The following is a 13,383-nucleotide window of genomic DNA, read 5'->3' as shown; positions in this document are numbered from 1 at the left end:
CATTTATGTTTAAATATCAAGCAAAAATACAATCGATCATAATCATGAAATATAGGTATATTTCATGATTATGATCGATTGTATTTTTGCCATACGAATAAAGAAAATGATTTTCAGAAAGACAGTAAACTAGAAATTAAATAGGTAGTGCGGTCCAGTAGACAACACAAGCTTCGCTAAGAATTTCTGATACCATAAAATAAAACAAAAACATTATTTTATATACAAGCATTTATTTTATAATTAAACATAAATCTGGCAAACATTCAATAATGCAATCATAGCACTATAATATTTATTATAATTTATTAGAAATATGTTCACTATTAAAATTTGAAAAGATAACTTTAATGAAAAATAATTTGTCTGCAATGCTTGTAGGCCATACAACAAATCGTGCTTTAAAAATCATCCTCTACAATTAGGCCATTCGCGATACACCGACGTCGAAATTGTATTTATTTTTTTGACAATTACAGCTAACTAAGCAAATGTTATCAAAAATATTGGTAAGAATGGAATACATCGCAGATTTATTATTTCAAATACAGGGGAGTTCTTTGATCAGTTCCATTTTAATAAGATCCAAAATAATACGAACCAATGAGTTTCAACTTAAACATCTCCTTTTATTGTCACCGCTTATTGTAAAATTAAGTAACCATAATATTTAATAATAAGGTAGGTACGTGTAACAAACTCTTAATAAATAAGTTGAGTATGGTGATAGTCAGTTTCGAGTGCATAACAAGAAGGTTGTAATATACATTCCAACGTATACGCGTCTGTGAGCATAATTAATTGCCGTGCATGCAGATCGAATACAAGGAGTTTCTATAAACTCGCGAGTATATATATGTTTAGTGTCTACATCTGCTCTGATTTCTTAGTCATACGTCTGAGTTATGAACTCTATAATCTCGTCTTCCATTTTGGCACTACGCGACATTCGTTGGCCTTTCCAATATCACATGTAATAATTGTTTAAGAAAAGAAAATTGTGCTGTTATGTTAAGATATAACGCATTTACTACCTCTACTAGTATTACCTAACTATAGTGTTATATCAATATATATAAAAGTGAACAAGAGGCACTCTATAGGTTTACATACGCAGGTTAAAATAAGCGTAGTTCGTGAACATCGAACGTGAACTAGACATGAATACTGACACTATTTTACAATTGCTAACACCAGCGAATATAGATTACACCATCTTTGTAAATACAGAAATAGATTTTGTATACATGTCGCCTAGTCACAAACTGATTATAACCCAAAATTCGAAGTACACCTACGAAAAAATACACTAAGTGTTAACTATAATATAGAGTATCGTCTTCCACAACATTGTTTTACTTTTGAAAACGTTAATCACATACGCTTTGACCACTGTTTCTCGACAACTGACAGAAAATTTAAAGTGAAATGGTGACACACTACAATTCATACTCCATGTTCATTTTCTTTTAATTTTGAGAAACCGTGGCCATTTTAATACAAAAAAAACTACAATAGCCAAACAACAATGAGTTCCTAGATTAAAGTCTAACACCCATATCTTATTTACATTAAAGAATTGTATTTTTAATCAAATTGTAGAATGCAGCTTTCGCGAGAGTTCATTCTTTAGAGTAAAGATTGACTATATTGTACTAGTAAATTGTATCTTAAATCCTGAACGAATTGTAAAGATTCTTCTAATAAATTGTTTATATACCAATATTCGAAAGCTGAACTGCTGGGCACTACAATCTCTAAACTAGGCGTATCGACGTTAAGATACTTATTTGTACGACTTAACACATTCAATATTCTACTCTCTTTACACGTCACGTGTCGTTGTAGACACATTGGTTATAATGTGTATGTACCACTTAAAGGAGTTAAAGGTAGAGACTGCCATATTATTGTCGGTCTCGTCATAAATCGTGTAACATATTGATAATATTCAGGGTGTTTAAACAAATACATTGTGCACACAACTTTAACTGGTACTTGACACAAAAGAATAATAGTTATAATTAAAATACTGACAAAATATACCTAAGTTAAAATGTATAAATATTTCGAAATAGTTTGCAGAGATAAGAAGCAACAGCGATAACAACATAAACTAAGGAGAGGAAGTTTGAAGTGTATCAAATTGAACAAGCAATGAATTTATCAGATTACTTTAATAGAAAACCCCTGGCTCGAGTAAAACACTTTACAGTATCATCGCATCGCATCCCAAAAGTGATACACTACTTATACTCATTTGAGTTTTTGACACCGCTTTCTTATCTCCATATATGGTTAAATATTATATTACATAGCTCGATAAACCTGTCAAACTCCGCGTATTCGTAGCAAATGACTTTAAATAAGTCCTTCATTTATATTATAACCATGTTTATTCGTGCACCGGAAAACCAAATGAGACAATTATTTGCATTTAACAAGTTTGCTTCAGTGTCCGTTACATCAATCGAACCATACAAGACGTACAACTTTCTAATATTGGTCCGCTACAGAGTTGTGAAATGATCTAGCTTATTTTTAACTTATCCCTAAGCCTAGACTGAACTTAAACATATTACTATGCCTTGCGTGATATGTATTGCAATTATAGAGGCGCATTAAAGCTAAAAATGCATTTTTTCTAAGTCTTTCTAATCATCGCACGACACCTAAGATTCCTTCATTCATGTATCTCAATTCTTACAATGCTGTTCATACGTTTATACATTACAGTAGGCTTAAACTAGTTAAGACAAAGATTTTTGTTTTGTATCATTTTATCAATACCTAGTATTTGTCTCTGGCCCATAATGCTAACGAACTTGACTCTACGTGGTGAGGATATGTAAAGACTTAGAATTAAGACAAAATTACAACTAGTTACGTACGTAACTCTATAATTAATTATTAACAAGTGATATGTTGATGGAGAAATCACTCCTCTTATTAATAATTCATAACATTTATCTATTAACAGTATAATCTTGACTACTACATTTACTATCCGAACTTAATATCGAACTTCGAATACGAACTCACAAAACATACTGGACAGCGCAATTCAATACTTCACATGGCTTAAAACTAAATATGCTTAAATTTTAATGTTTCGTAAATCATTATAAAAATAATCTCATAAGAAAATATTTGCGGTGTAACCTAGCGGCCGGGCCGTTCCGACCGGTCAGTCAGCACCACGCGCGCCCTTCTCACAGAGCGCGAGATCGGGCAGTATATGATGTCCAATACAGCGTGTTTCATCCGAATGGGGCGGTGAGAGAAAATCAGTTACTATAACAAAACAGCTAACTATACCAGAGTTTAAACAAAATGAAAATAAAACTAAGTACACTGATATATTAATACTAATATTAATCTTTAATATTTTTCGAAGGGATATGTTACGATTGCGACTTTGGGTCTGGGGCAATTTGGTAAGGTTTTGGTAGATAAAATGATAAAGACAGGTTACGTTGGTCGTAGGTATGTACATATTGTACATTGCATTATCCCATATATGTTCCATAGTCACATATGTAATCCATATAAATAGTTTAGGCTACCTATTTCAGCAATAAAGCTATTCTTATTTATTTTCATTTTGATATTACTGTGGCCGTGTTTTGTGAAAACCTCTCATTTCAGTTTCTCGTATCTTTCAAATCGGCCTCGAGGTTCCTAAGAGAAAAATAGCTATCTCGTATGGTATCTTTTTGTCCACTGCCCCATTTAGATTAAACAGTCTATAATTCAGATTCATCAATTCATCATGACATAGATGAGCTATCTAAAGGTCTGTGCTTAATCTAGCAAATTGAATATTTGTAGTACATAGTTATTATTAGTTATTGAATTTTACAATACAATCATTAACATATTAACTAATATTATTTAACCCTTGGGAAAGGATTTAAAGAATCTTGTTACACTTTTGGTACATATATGATTTCAGATTTATTTATAGTAATCATTATTAATATTGTTATTTTGTTTCCGGGATGTGAGTCAGTGCGGGTTTGAATAAGTATGTACAAGCAAGTCTAAAAATATAGGTGCATATAACTTCTCAAAAATATGTTCGATAATTATTAATTCGCTGACATATTATATTTTTGAGTACGATGTGTGCAACCATATTTTTACACTTGATTGTACCTATGGTGGAATAAAATGAAGTTTTTGTTTTTAGTTTTTTAAATATGAAGCTTATAGATTGTTTTTTTTTTGCCACTTTTTGCTTTTTATTGGCTCATTTGACTTGTTATTATAATCCCAAATTCAAGATAAAATATCATTTTATAAAATCGTATCTAATTTTAGAAAGACTTCATCGTTATTTTTTGCGGCGGTCTGCTTTTCCAATTTTTACACATCCTCTGAATTGGTAACAATCTCATTGACTGCTAAAAGCTACGAGAACTAACGAATTTGGTAAAAATAATTTGAAACCGAAGAGAGATTTGCTACGTCGACAATGAATTACACATGTAAAAGCTAAACTTTAATATTATTTTAATAGTGAGCAAGCAATTTCGCGCATGCAAACATACTTTACACCATAACTATACAATCGCCAAAAGCAATTTATTTAAATATGTGGACAGTCGCACAAAATGCATAATAGTATAATTAAATCCTACGTTTAGTAAAGTCAAAAGAAAAGGGACAACATTGGCAACGAGGTGCAATAGAAACACGATGCGCGCAGGGGGCCGATTTTTTAATTTCGACCACTTGATTTCGAGTATTTCGTTAAATTATATCTTCATTACTAGGCGTTGAAATTCTACTAATAGAATTATAATCGAGTGGTCAATACCTACCACTAGAATCCAATTTCGATCGCTCGTATTTCAAAAAATAACATTTCGCCGTTTTCCTCCGATTTTCGAGTGACGAAATCGAGCGACCGAAATTCATAAATCGGGCCCCAGAGTGTTTTTATGACTCAAGTTTACAAATTTTATAGGTACCTATTTCCCGTGTTACAAACAATGTTTTTCATCACACTTTGCTAAGAAAAACATAAAGATTTAAGCGAAATAAGTGTTAAATACGGTTCTATTACAGATTATCCCGCCATTATGTTTAGTGTTTGACGAAAAAGCATGAAAGGCAAGATCTATTTGGCTTATAGGTACAAGCCAAGATATAAATACTTAAAAATATTTGAACAGCTATTAAATCCAGCTCTTGTGTTGGAGGCCAAGACTCATTTTGGGTCATCGCGCCAGCCTAGTCAGTATTAAATCATTAAAATTAAACCTGGTTAAAAAGGTAATAAGCAATGATAAAAATCTTGTTTTACAGTAGAACTCATTTATAGCTAGATTTTGAACATACGTAGGGCTTTTTTCGCTGTTTCTCCTACTAAACCTTATGTGAAATACCAGCCATTATGAGCAAGTGTGATGAAAATTAAATTGTACATGTTGATCACTAGGTATAAGTAATGCCAATAAATGATAATTTTATAAACGTAATCTTGCTGTTTAGCCCAATATTACTTTGTACGGCATTTTAAAATACGTTTCATCAGAAAAGACATAGCAGGCCAGAGCAAATAAACCATACGGTATGTGCGTGAAAAGTTCTAATCAATGTTCACGAACATGGCCACTAAATGTGTCAACAACAAGTGGTGTGTGAAGGGCGCCGCCGCCGCCGCGACGGCCAGGCCCAGCGTGTGCAGCGACGGACGTAATAAGGAACCACTGCCAGTGCAATTCCGGGGTGGTTCCGTTTTTTCTGTAATTAATAAAATAATTCAATTTAAAATATCGTGGTACGAGGACTGCTACTTACGTATCCGTAATAAATGGTTTTATTATACATTTCAATGAAAACTATAGCGAAAATAATTGCTCCAGCCGTTTTTGAGTTATTGCAGGAGTCAATCAATGAATGAATGAATGATTTTTTTCACCACACCAGCTCGGAAAGTCTTACTTTGCACTTCAAAAACTAATAGCAAAGTTGCATTTTATTCACATGTGAGGCAAAGTAATCAAATGTAAATTTTGAGTTGTTTTCTTATGTTTGCTGGAAGAATTGACTTTTAAATGATGACTTTGGATGATAAATATTTAATAACATTTATTTGGATTTGATTTTGTTTGTAATTTTTCAATTAATATTTGCTTCGGATTGGTGTGGTGAAAAATTTTGTGTTTCACTCGGGGGCAAATTTTGTTTAACCCTCGTGCTTTGAAACCCTCGCAACGCTCAAGATTCCAGTTTTCGAACCACTCGCTACGCTCGTGGTTCAATTTTGGAATCTTTCGCTTGCTCGGGTATCAATATTAGCACGAGCGGTTAAACAACAACTTTGCCCCCTTGTAAAACAAATAACTAATTCACAATCAAACTTTATTGTCTTATCTTGTTAGTTAAAAAACACTTAGGTATAAAGCGCTGCGAAGGTACTCCCTTTTGCTTGTATAGTAACAGGGATGTTGCGGATGCGTTTTTTTGACATCCGCGGATGCGGATATTTAAAGCCTCACATCCGCGGATGCGGATGCGGATGTCAAGATTTGGTACTTAAAAAACGTCAAACATTACATTTATATCATTTTTTATTTAAAAAAAACGAAACGTTTAGTATTTGAGCTAGAATATAGGTGCCTTTTATTTAATAAACAGTAAGTTGGCCGACTTTTCGCGATCTAGACGATTTCGTTATATATATAATGACGAGATTATCTAGCACTTACGCCGCCGGCGCCGCCGCTAATACGTTTCTGTTACCAACTTGGTCGACATCCGCATCATGCGGATGCTCCGCATCGATTTTATGCGGATGCGGATGCAGATGCGGATGTTGAAAACAATGCGGATGTTCCGCGGATGCGGATGCGGATATTCGCAACATCCCTGTATAGTAATGTACATGATACTAATAGCCCCCGTTTAGCCTAGTCTGACAGAATGATAACTACGGAACTACACTGAGCATGGCCCGACATGCTCTTGGCCGATTTATACTGATAAATTGCTTTGCCAAACAGGGGATTCAATTCATGTTGTTATAAGTATTTAAACATACCATAATACATTAGTAACATGTGTTAGTATATTTTTTACCACAATGACCTCATTTTAACTCAATATGCGACTAAAATTCAACTTACTTGTCGCTGATATTAATTGGGGGAGATATTTTTGCCAAAAAGCACATTGTTTAACTCGTAGTCCGTGGCCCACAGCGCTGGAGTTGACTGCCAGAGACAGATATTCCCTGCCGAACGCGGTATGTACCGGCCAGTGCACTTTAGTCATTTCTCCATTTGGGCTTAAGGATGGATTTCTGAAAAACAATATAAATATACATTATTACATTAATATTATATATAGATTTGTGAAGCCAAATAATAATCAAGTTAATAATCGATCCAATCTCATAAGTTATATCATAGCCCATTCAAACGTCCGTTTTTTTTAATAATAATTGCACGGATTCATGCCTAAACCTAGAACTACACATTGCAGCCGACCACTGATTAACAGGCCGCCGGACGATATCGGCCTGTCAGAACAAAAATTTGACAGCTCCGAACAACTGACAGGCCGATATCGTCCGGCGGACTGTTAGTCAGTGGTCTGCTTTATGGAAATGGCCGATGGAAATTTGCGGTTCTAATTGCGCTTCAGCTTAGTATAGGTTAAGTTTTATTTGAATTATTTTTAGGGTTTTTTTATTTTTATGTATAATTTTAGGATTAAATGTTTAGGTTATTTTATATTTTGTGATGTTTATAATAAAATACTTTGCGTTTTAAATATTAAATAACAATTATTTAATAATATAAGTATATTTTATCTTGTAAAAAAAAATTGCGCTTCAAGTGGATATGATTTATCTTCGTATACACATCAAACATCCAAACAATTTTAGGCAAGGGAAAGTTTTTCCAAAAAAATTATCATTATTTTAGTTAATCATCTTTAAATTTGTCATCATTTTAGTTAATCATCTACGGATCATTGTTTTTTCAGTCAAAACATGAACGTATACAATAACAATTTTTTATTGAGGTTTGATTTACTTGGTTCAAGTGATCTATTAGTCCAAAACTTGAACGAAGACTTATATTCCTAAAATGATAAATTTTTATTTCAGTTATTAGTTCGTGTAATTCATATCGTAACCAAAATTTTAACTAACACGTTTTTATTGGTACATGTAAATATTAGTGATCTATAATTATTTTTATTTTTATTCATGTTGCATTATTTAGAAAATTTAAATAATTAGTTCCTAACTTTCAAATACTATGAGTCATTTTATATTATAAATTTTTACATATTTATACTGGAAGCTATCATTTATAATTTCTATGAAAATCAGACATGGTAGTAAGTTTTGGCTGAAGTCTGCCCTTGCAAATTTATAATCTTGTATAATACGTGTAAATTTTCACTTGTCATTTGGCCTTAGTTAGAACATGTAACAATTTAATTTATAAACTGAAATTCACATACTTGGACAGCATTTCCCTTGCTTTTCTTTTTTATTGCGACTTAAAAATTAAAATAGTAAATATTACACTTACCCAGTTTTCGCAAAGTTTGCCCAGTATCTCATCATTCGTTTGCTGAATTCTACTTCTTCCGGTGAATAATTTTTTCCAGGATTCAGAGGCTCGCCAAATACATAATTGATTTCATCAGCATGCATGACACCCGTCCACGATGGCCATGGGTTATTCTTACTGCGGTGTTTATAATAATATGTATACACGTTATTGCCAGTCTCCGCGTAACGATGTGCTAACTCATTTACACCGCAAGTAAAATGGTAGTCGCCCACCATTTTATCCAATGCGTTACGATTTTTGATGGGATCATCAGGGTTTAACCAATCAGTGTACTCAAATACTATTGCTTGACGAGCCACATCAGTGACATATGGATTTAACTCCCTTACGGCTTGTAAATATTGTTCTCTGGTAATGCCCACGTTTTCTTCTTTGGGAAATAATTCGGTCAAATAATACAGTATAAAATAATATCCTTCTTCGGTATTTGACCCTAAAAGAAGATTCGTTTTTTTGAAGTTTTGGTGCGCTAAGGAACGGATTGGCATTTCGTCTAAAAACGAACCGTCGATAATAGGAACGAAAGGAAATTCACAAATACCTAAGGTTCCCCATTCATTGTTCACTAATTCATCAGCACTTTTTTTTCGCAAGCATTCAATCATGGGCCCCATGTCTGTTCTTGAATGAGGACAGTGTACAGCCTCTGCTAACCGTATGCCTCGTAATATACTTTCTTCTCTTGATATTATAGCCCATGGTGCTGTTGCAGCTCCCGATTGCATAATTGCCTGCGAAAACAAGTTTCTCGAAAGAGGTGATAGTAAATGAAGGGAGACAGATACTGCTCCGGCCGACTCTCCGAATAACGTTACATTGTGAGGATTTCCACCAAAATATGCTATATTGTCTTTGACCCATTGCAAAGCCATTAATTGATCAAATAGTCCCGAGTTTCCTGGAACATCGGCTGTGTCAAAGAACAGGAAACCGAGCGAAGCAACCCGATATTGCATTGAAACGTAGACAACCTTTTCTTCAGACACCAGGATTTTAGGATCATACACATCCAAAGTGGCAGTTCCAGAATAAAATCCTCCCCCAAATACCCATAGCATAACAGCTGCATTTTTTGGTCTGGGTCGAGGTGTGACTATATTGATATATAGACAGTCCTCCTGCATGTCTGTGTTAGGATTCCACATCATAGCACCTGGAAAATCCCCGAACACGGTATCTACTATTTGAACGCATGAATGTGGCAGTGTTGTTGCATTTAAAATTTCTTCACCCCAGCTTTCAACAGGTCTGGGGTGTCTAAATCGCAAGTCACCTAGAGGTTTTTGTGCGTAAGGAATTCCAAACCAAGCGTCAACTTTCTTTCCTGTCGCAGCTGTAAGAGTTATACCTCTAACTCTGCCCTTACGAGTGCGAACGACTAACGGATCGTCGTCATCAGGTCCCATTTGTGGTTCATCTGCCATAAAAACTTCTTCACCTCGTTCATGGTTGGAAAAATATTTTTCTTCTCTTTTAGATGAGGTTTCAGCATCTTCTAGTTTGGCGCGTTTCGAAGAGGTTTCATGTTCATCAATACGGGGTAAGATCGTATCTAATTCAGGATTATAGCGCACTGCCTCGCCATGTCCTCTATATGGTTGTGGAGGAGCTGGCGCCGGAAAATGTAGAGGGTGGTCTGGAGCATGATGCCGCGCGCGGTGTTCGTGCGGGCTACCCAGCGCTCGCGCCGCAAGCGCCGCTAGCGCTGCTAACACCACGCGCATACCGCCGTTACCCCACGCCCCACAATCAGCACCTGAAATATATTATTTTTCTGTATTTATATAGACACAGACACTATTATTTTATTTCATAATAAAAAAATAACCTTATTCTCGAAAACGTCTCTATAACCTACGAGTCACTTCCATGTGATTTATATGTAGGTACATAGGTACATGGAAGTAATCTATCATTATGTATTTTTATATTGTTTCCAAACAAAGCTATTAATTGTTTAAATGGAGCGTAACGTTAACTTCATCATCTGGCTTTATCCAGTGATGATATATACCAAATGGGGCCTATAACAGGAGCAAAAAATTAAACTGTGGACTGTAGTCCTGAAACTAACCAACAGTTCAGCGACTTTAAAAATAACTTGTGGTTTTTAATTTAAGTACACTTCTAGGCACTTGTCCCACCAAGAGCGAGTAAGCGATTAACTATCGGCGATTTTCTCGCCCAAGAAACGAACGAAAGATTCCTAGGATCGTTTGTTAGTAAAAGAGACACATATATTATAGTTCATCGCTGGCTGTTCACACTGCCGGCGAGAACACTCGCTCTACTAGTTTGTCGCCGCGATAAGATAAAACTAGCTCAGCGGTACTAGCTCAGCGATGCTCGCTTCGTAGTTAGAACTCAAGCTGCGAGACCAATCAGCGGTGATTTTTAGCGTGGATTTCAGTACAGATATTTGCTATGACTTTAAGCAAAGCATTTTGTGTCCCAAAGACAAGGATGTTGTCTTACACACTCAATTAAAATCTCATCCATAGTTACTTGGCAGTCTTACAACAAACCGCTAATACCACCGCACAGTGTGTCTCGCGTGCAGGTTTGAACAAGTCTGCGACGTCTGCGTGTTCGGCTACACACTCGCACTCGAGCACTCGCCTATAGCCGAGCGACAAAACTATTGGAGCTAACACTCGCTTCTCGCCGCTCGCCCACTCGTTTCTAGTTTATCGTTCTACTCGGTTATCGCTCATCGTCGGCGGTGGGACAAGTGCCCTATTATTGTAAGACGTAAAGTATTGCGAATTTTGTTAAGTCTAAAGCGTGACAACCAACGTCAATTACTAAAATGATGACATACATTGATTATAAGTTATTGATTAATAAGTGTCATCGTTTGATGAGTACATGGTACAGGCCCCCACACGGATGGGGGACATAAAGTGATTGATTAATACAAAAATACGAATACAACTTATGATGTCACTTCTTCTCGCTTCCTGTTTTGTAATATGTTTTAAGCATTATCCACTAGATGGATCGTCGAAAGTTAAAACAAATTAAAAGTCTTTATTTGCACTTCACATAACAAAATAATATGTTACATAGAATTGGAAAAATGGAAAGCGGGATTTGACTGAACTTTTGGCCATAAATATTTAGTAGTGTTAAGCTTTAAAAGTGAAGTCTTAAACTAAAAAGAATTTTGTGTTTCTTGTTTCTTAATTACTACTTAAAAACAAGTAGGTGCCTAGAAATACATCAAACAATCCATCAATAATAATTATCGAAATGGCATCCCTCTTTTTCAATACCTACACAAATCTAACCGTCTATTGGTGTTACAGTGGGACAGGCTTGTTTGTTATTTGCTGTGCCGCTTCCATAATTCTATGTCTCATCATCATCAGATGTTCTCGGGAATCGATAGATTTCGAGTAAACCGTATTCTTTAGGATACCCCAAAGATAAAAATCTAATGGGATAAGATCGGAAGAAATCGTAAGCCAAAGTTAGACAAAGCTATTAATCGCGGTTTAGATAATTCCTAACAATAAGACCGTAGTGTGGGGGTGCTCCATCATGTTGATACCACATACTTAGACCGTCGAGTTTCTAGATTGGTGTCTTATAGGAGAACATTCAAAACATCACGCAAAAAAAAAGTTCCGAATTTAACCTATAGCTGGAAACTCTACGGGCCCTATCAATCGGTCGCCAATAATGCCTGCCCACATGTTGACCGAAAATTAGATTGGATTGGATTTATGCGGGATTTTCTTCCATGCACTGCATGCAGTTATGGAAATTATGGGAATTAAAGAATCACGTCCTTGTAAACTGAGCTCCTTCAGTCCATAAAATTTTGATCTTGTTGCAGTGCGTTAATTCGTTGATGATAGACAACCCTAGAAAACCCATAGTTCGCTATGAGCCCCTGAACCTTCCTATAGTGGAAAGGGTACCTTTCCCAACACCTCCAAACAGCTTATATGTAGTGCCTACGCGACGAGTGGACAGTAGGGTAGGATCATCGGTGATCAGATTAAATGTTCTGTTTTTTGTCTCTGCGTTCATTCTTACAGCTTGCTCGGAGTTACGCGGTCGAAATCCTTTTTCACGTAGCTGTCAAAACAAACTCCCAACATTAGTATGTTTGGGCACAGGTCGATTGGGAAATTTTTGTCGGTACTCTTCAACAGCCTTTTCTAGGAGGCGTTAGGTGGAGTTAGGTGGCGTTTTTCTAGGAGCATATTATGTTTATTGTCGTTCGAAACAACGATATTAAATAGGTAACGCATTTTACAACGTTAAATGCAAGAAAAACTTTACTCCAATTCAAGATTTTTAAAGGAAGTTTAACGGAAGTTAATAATCTTGCAATGACCTTTATATGACCTGTACACGACGCGCGTCCCAGTCATCAAATGTAATTAGATAAGTAAATTCATTAAGAGATAATTTAGATTAAGATCCTAATTTGTGAATAATAAAATATTACCCTATTGTCTTTTCATTACGTAGCTCTGCTTAACGAGGGGGGCAAAGTGTGGGTCGCCGAGGACGACACACACTTTGCGCCTTTCCAATAAGTTTACTAAGATAGGCTAGGGCCTAATAAGAATAGATTAGGTAGGATAGCTTATAAGACTTGTAAGTTTAATAAAATGTATTTATAAAATAAATAAATAAGTGCCAGAGGGCCGAGGAAAGAGAGGTTCCCCAATTAGAAAGAGATAGGTAGATAGGTAACCTGCGCGCATGCGCCAATCTCTCACGATCCGCGCATGCGCGCCCCGCGGGGAGCGGGGGACGAGGC

At 35.7% G+C, this 13,383-nt stretch overlaps 1 protein-coding gene across 1 annotated transcript in view; it reads right to left on the bottom strand.

The window, feature by feature from the left end:
• Positions 1-213: 213 nt before the first annotated feature.
• The window catches only part of LOC134678798 (acetylcholinesterase-like), a 75,093-nt gene continuing 61,923 nt past the window's right edge, over positions 214-13,383 (bottom strand). Inside the window, exons 3-5 of the mRNA XM_063537495.1 lie at positions 8,559-10,359; positions 7,137-7,312; positions 214-5,751 (exon numbers count right to left, since the gene is read on the bottom strand). Coding sequence (XP_063393565.1) covers positions 5,597-5,751; positions 7,137-7,312; positions 8,559-10,327 — 2,100 coding nt within the window. The 5' untranslated portion in view covers positions 10,328-10,359 and the 3' untranslated portion in view covers positions 214-5,596. The remainder of the gene's footprint in view (positions 5,752-7,136; positions 7,313-8,558; positions 10,360-13,383) is intronic.

Source organism: Cydia fagiglandana, chromosome Z, assembly GCF_963556715.1.
Source record: "Cydia fagiglandana chromosome Z, ilCydFagi1.1, whole genome shotgun sequence".
Lineage (NCBI taxonomy): Eukaryota > Metazoa > Arthropoda > Insecta > Lepidoptera > Tortricidae > Cydia > Cydia fagiglandana.
The sequence above is the reverse complement of the archived record's forward strand: the minus strand, read 5'-3'. Positions and strand labels throughout refer to the sequence as shown.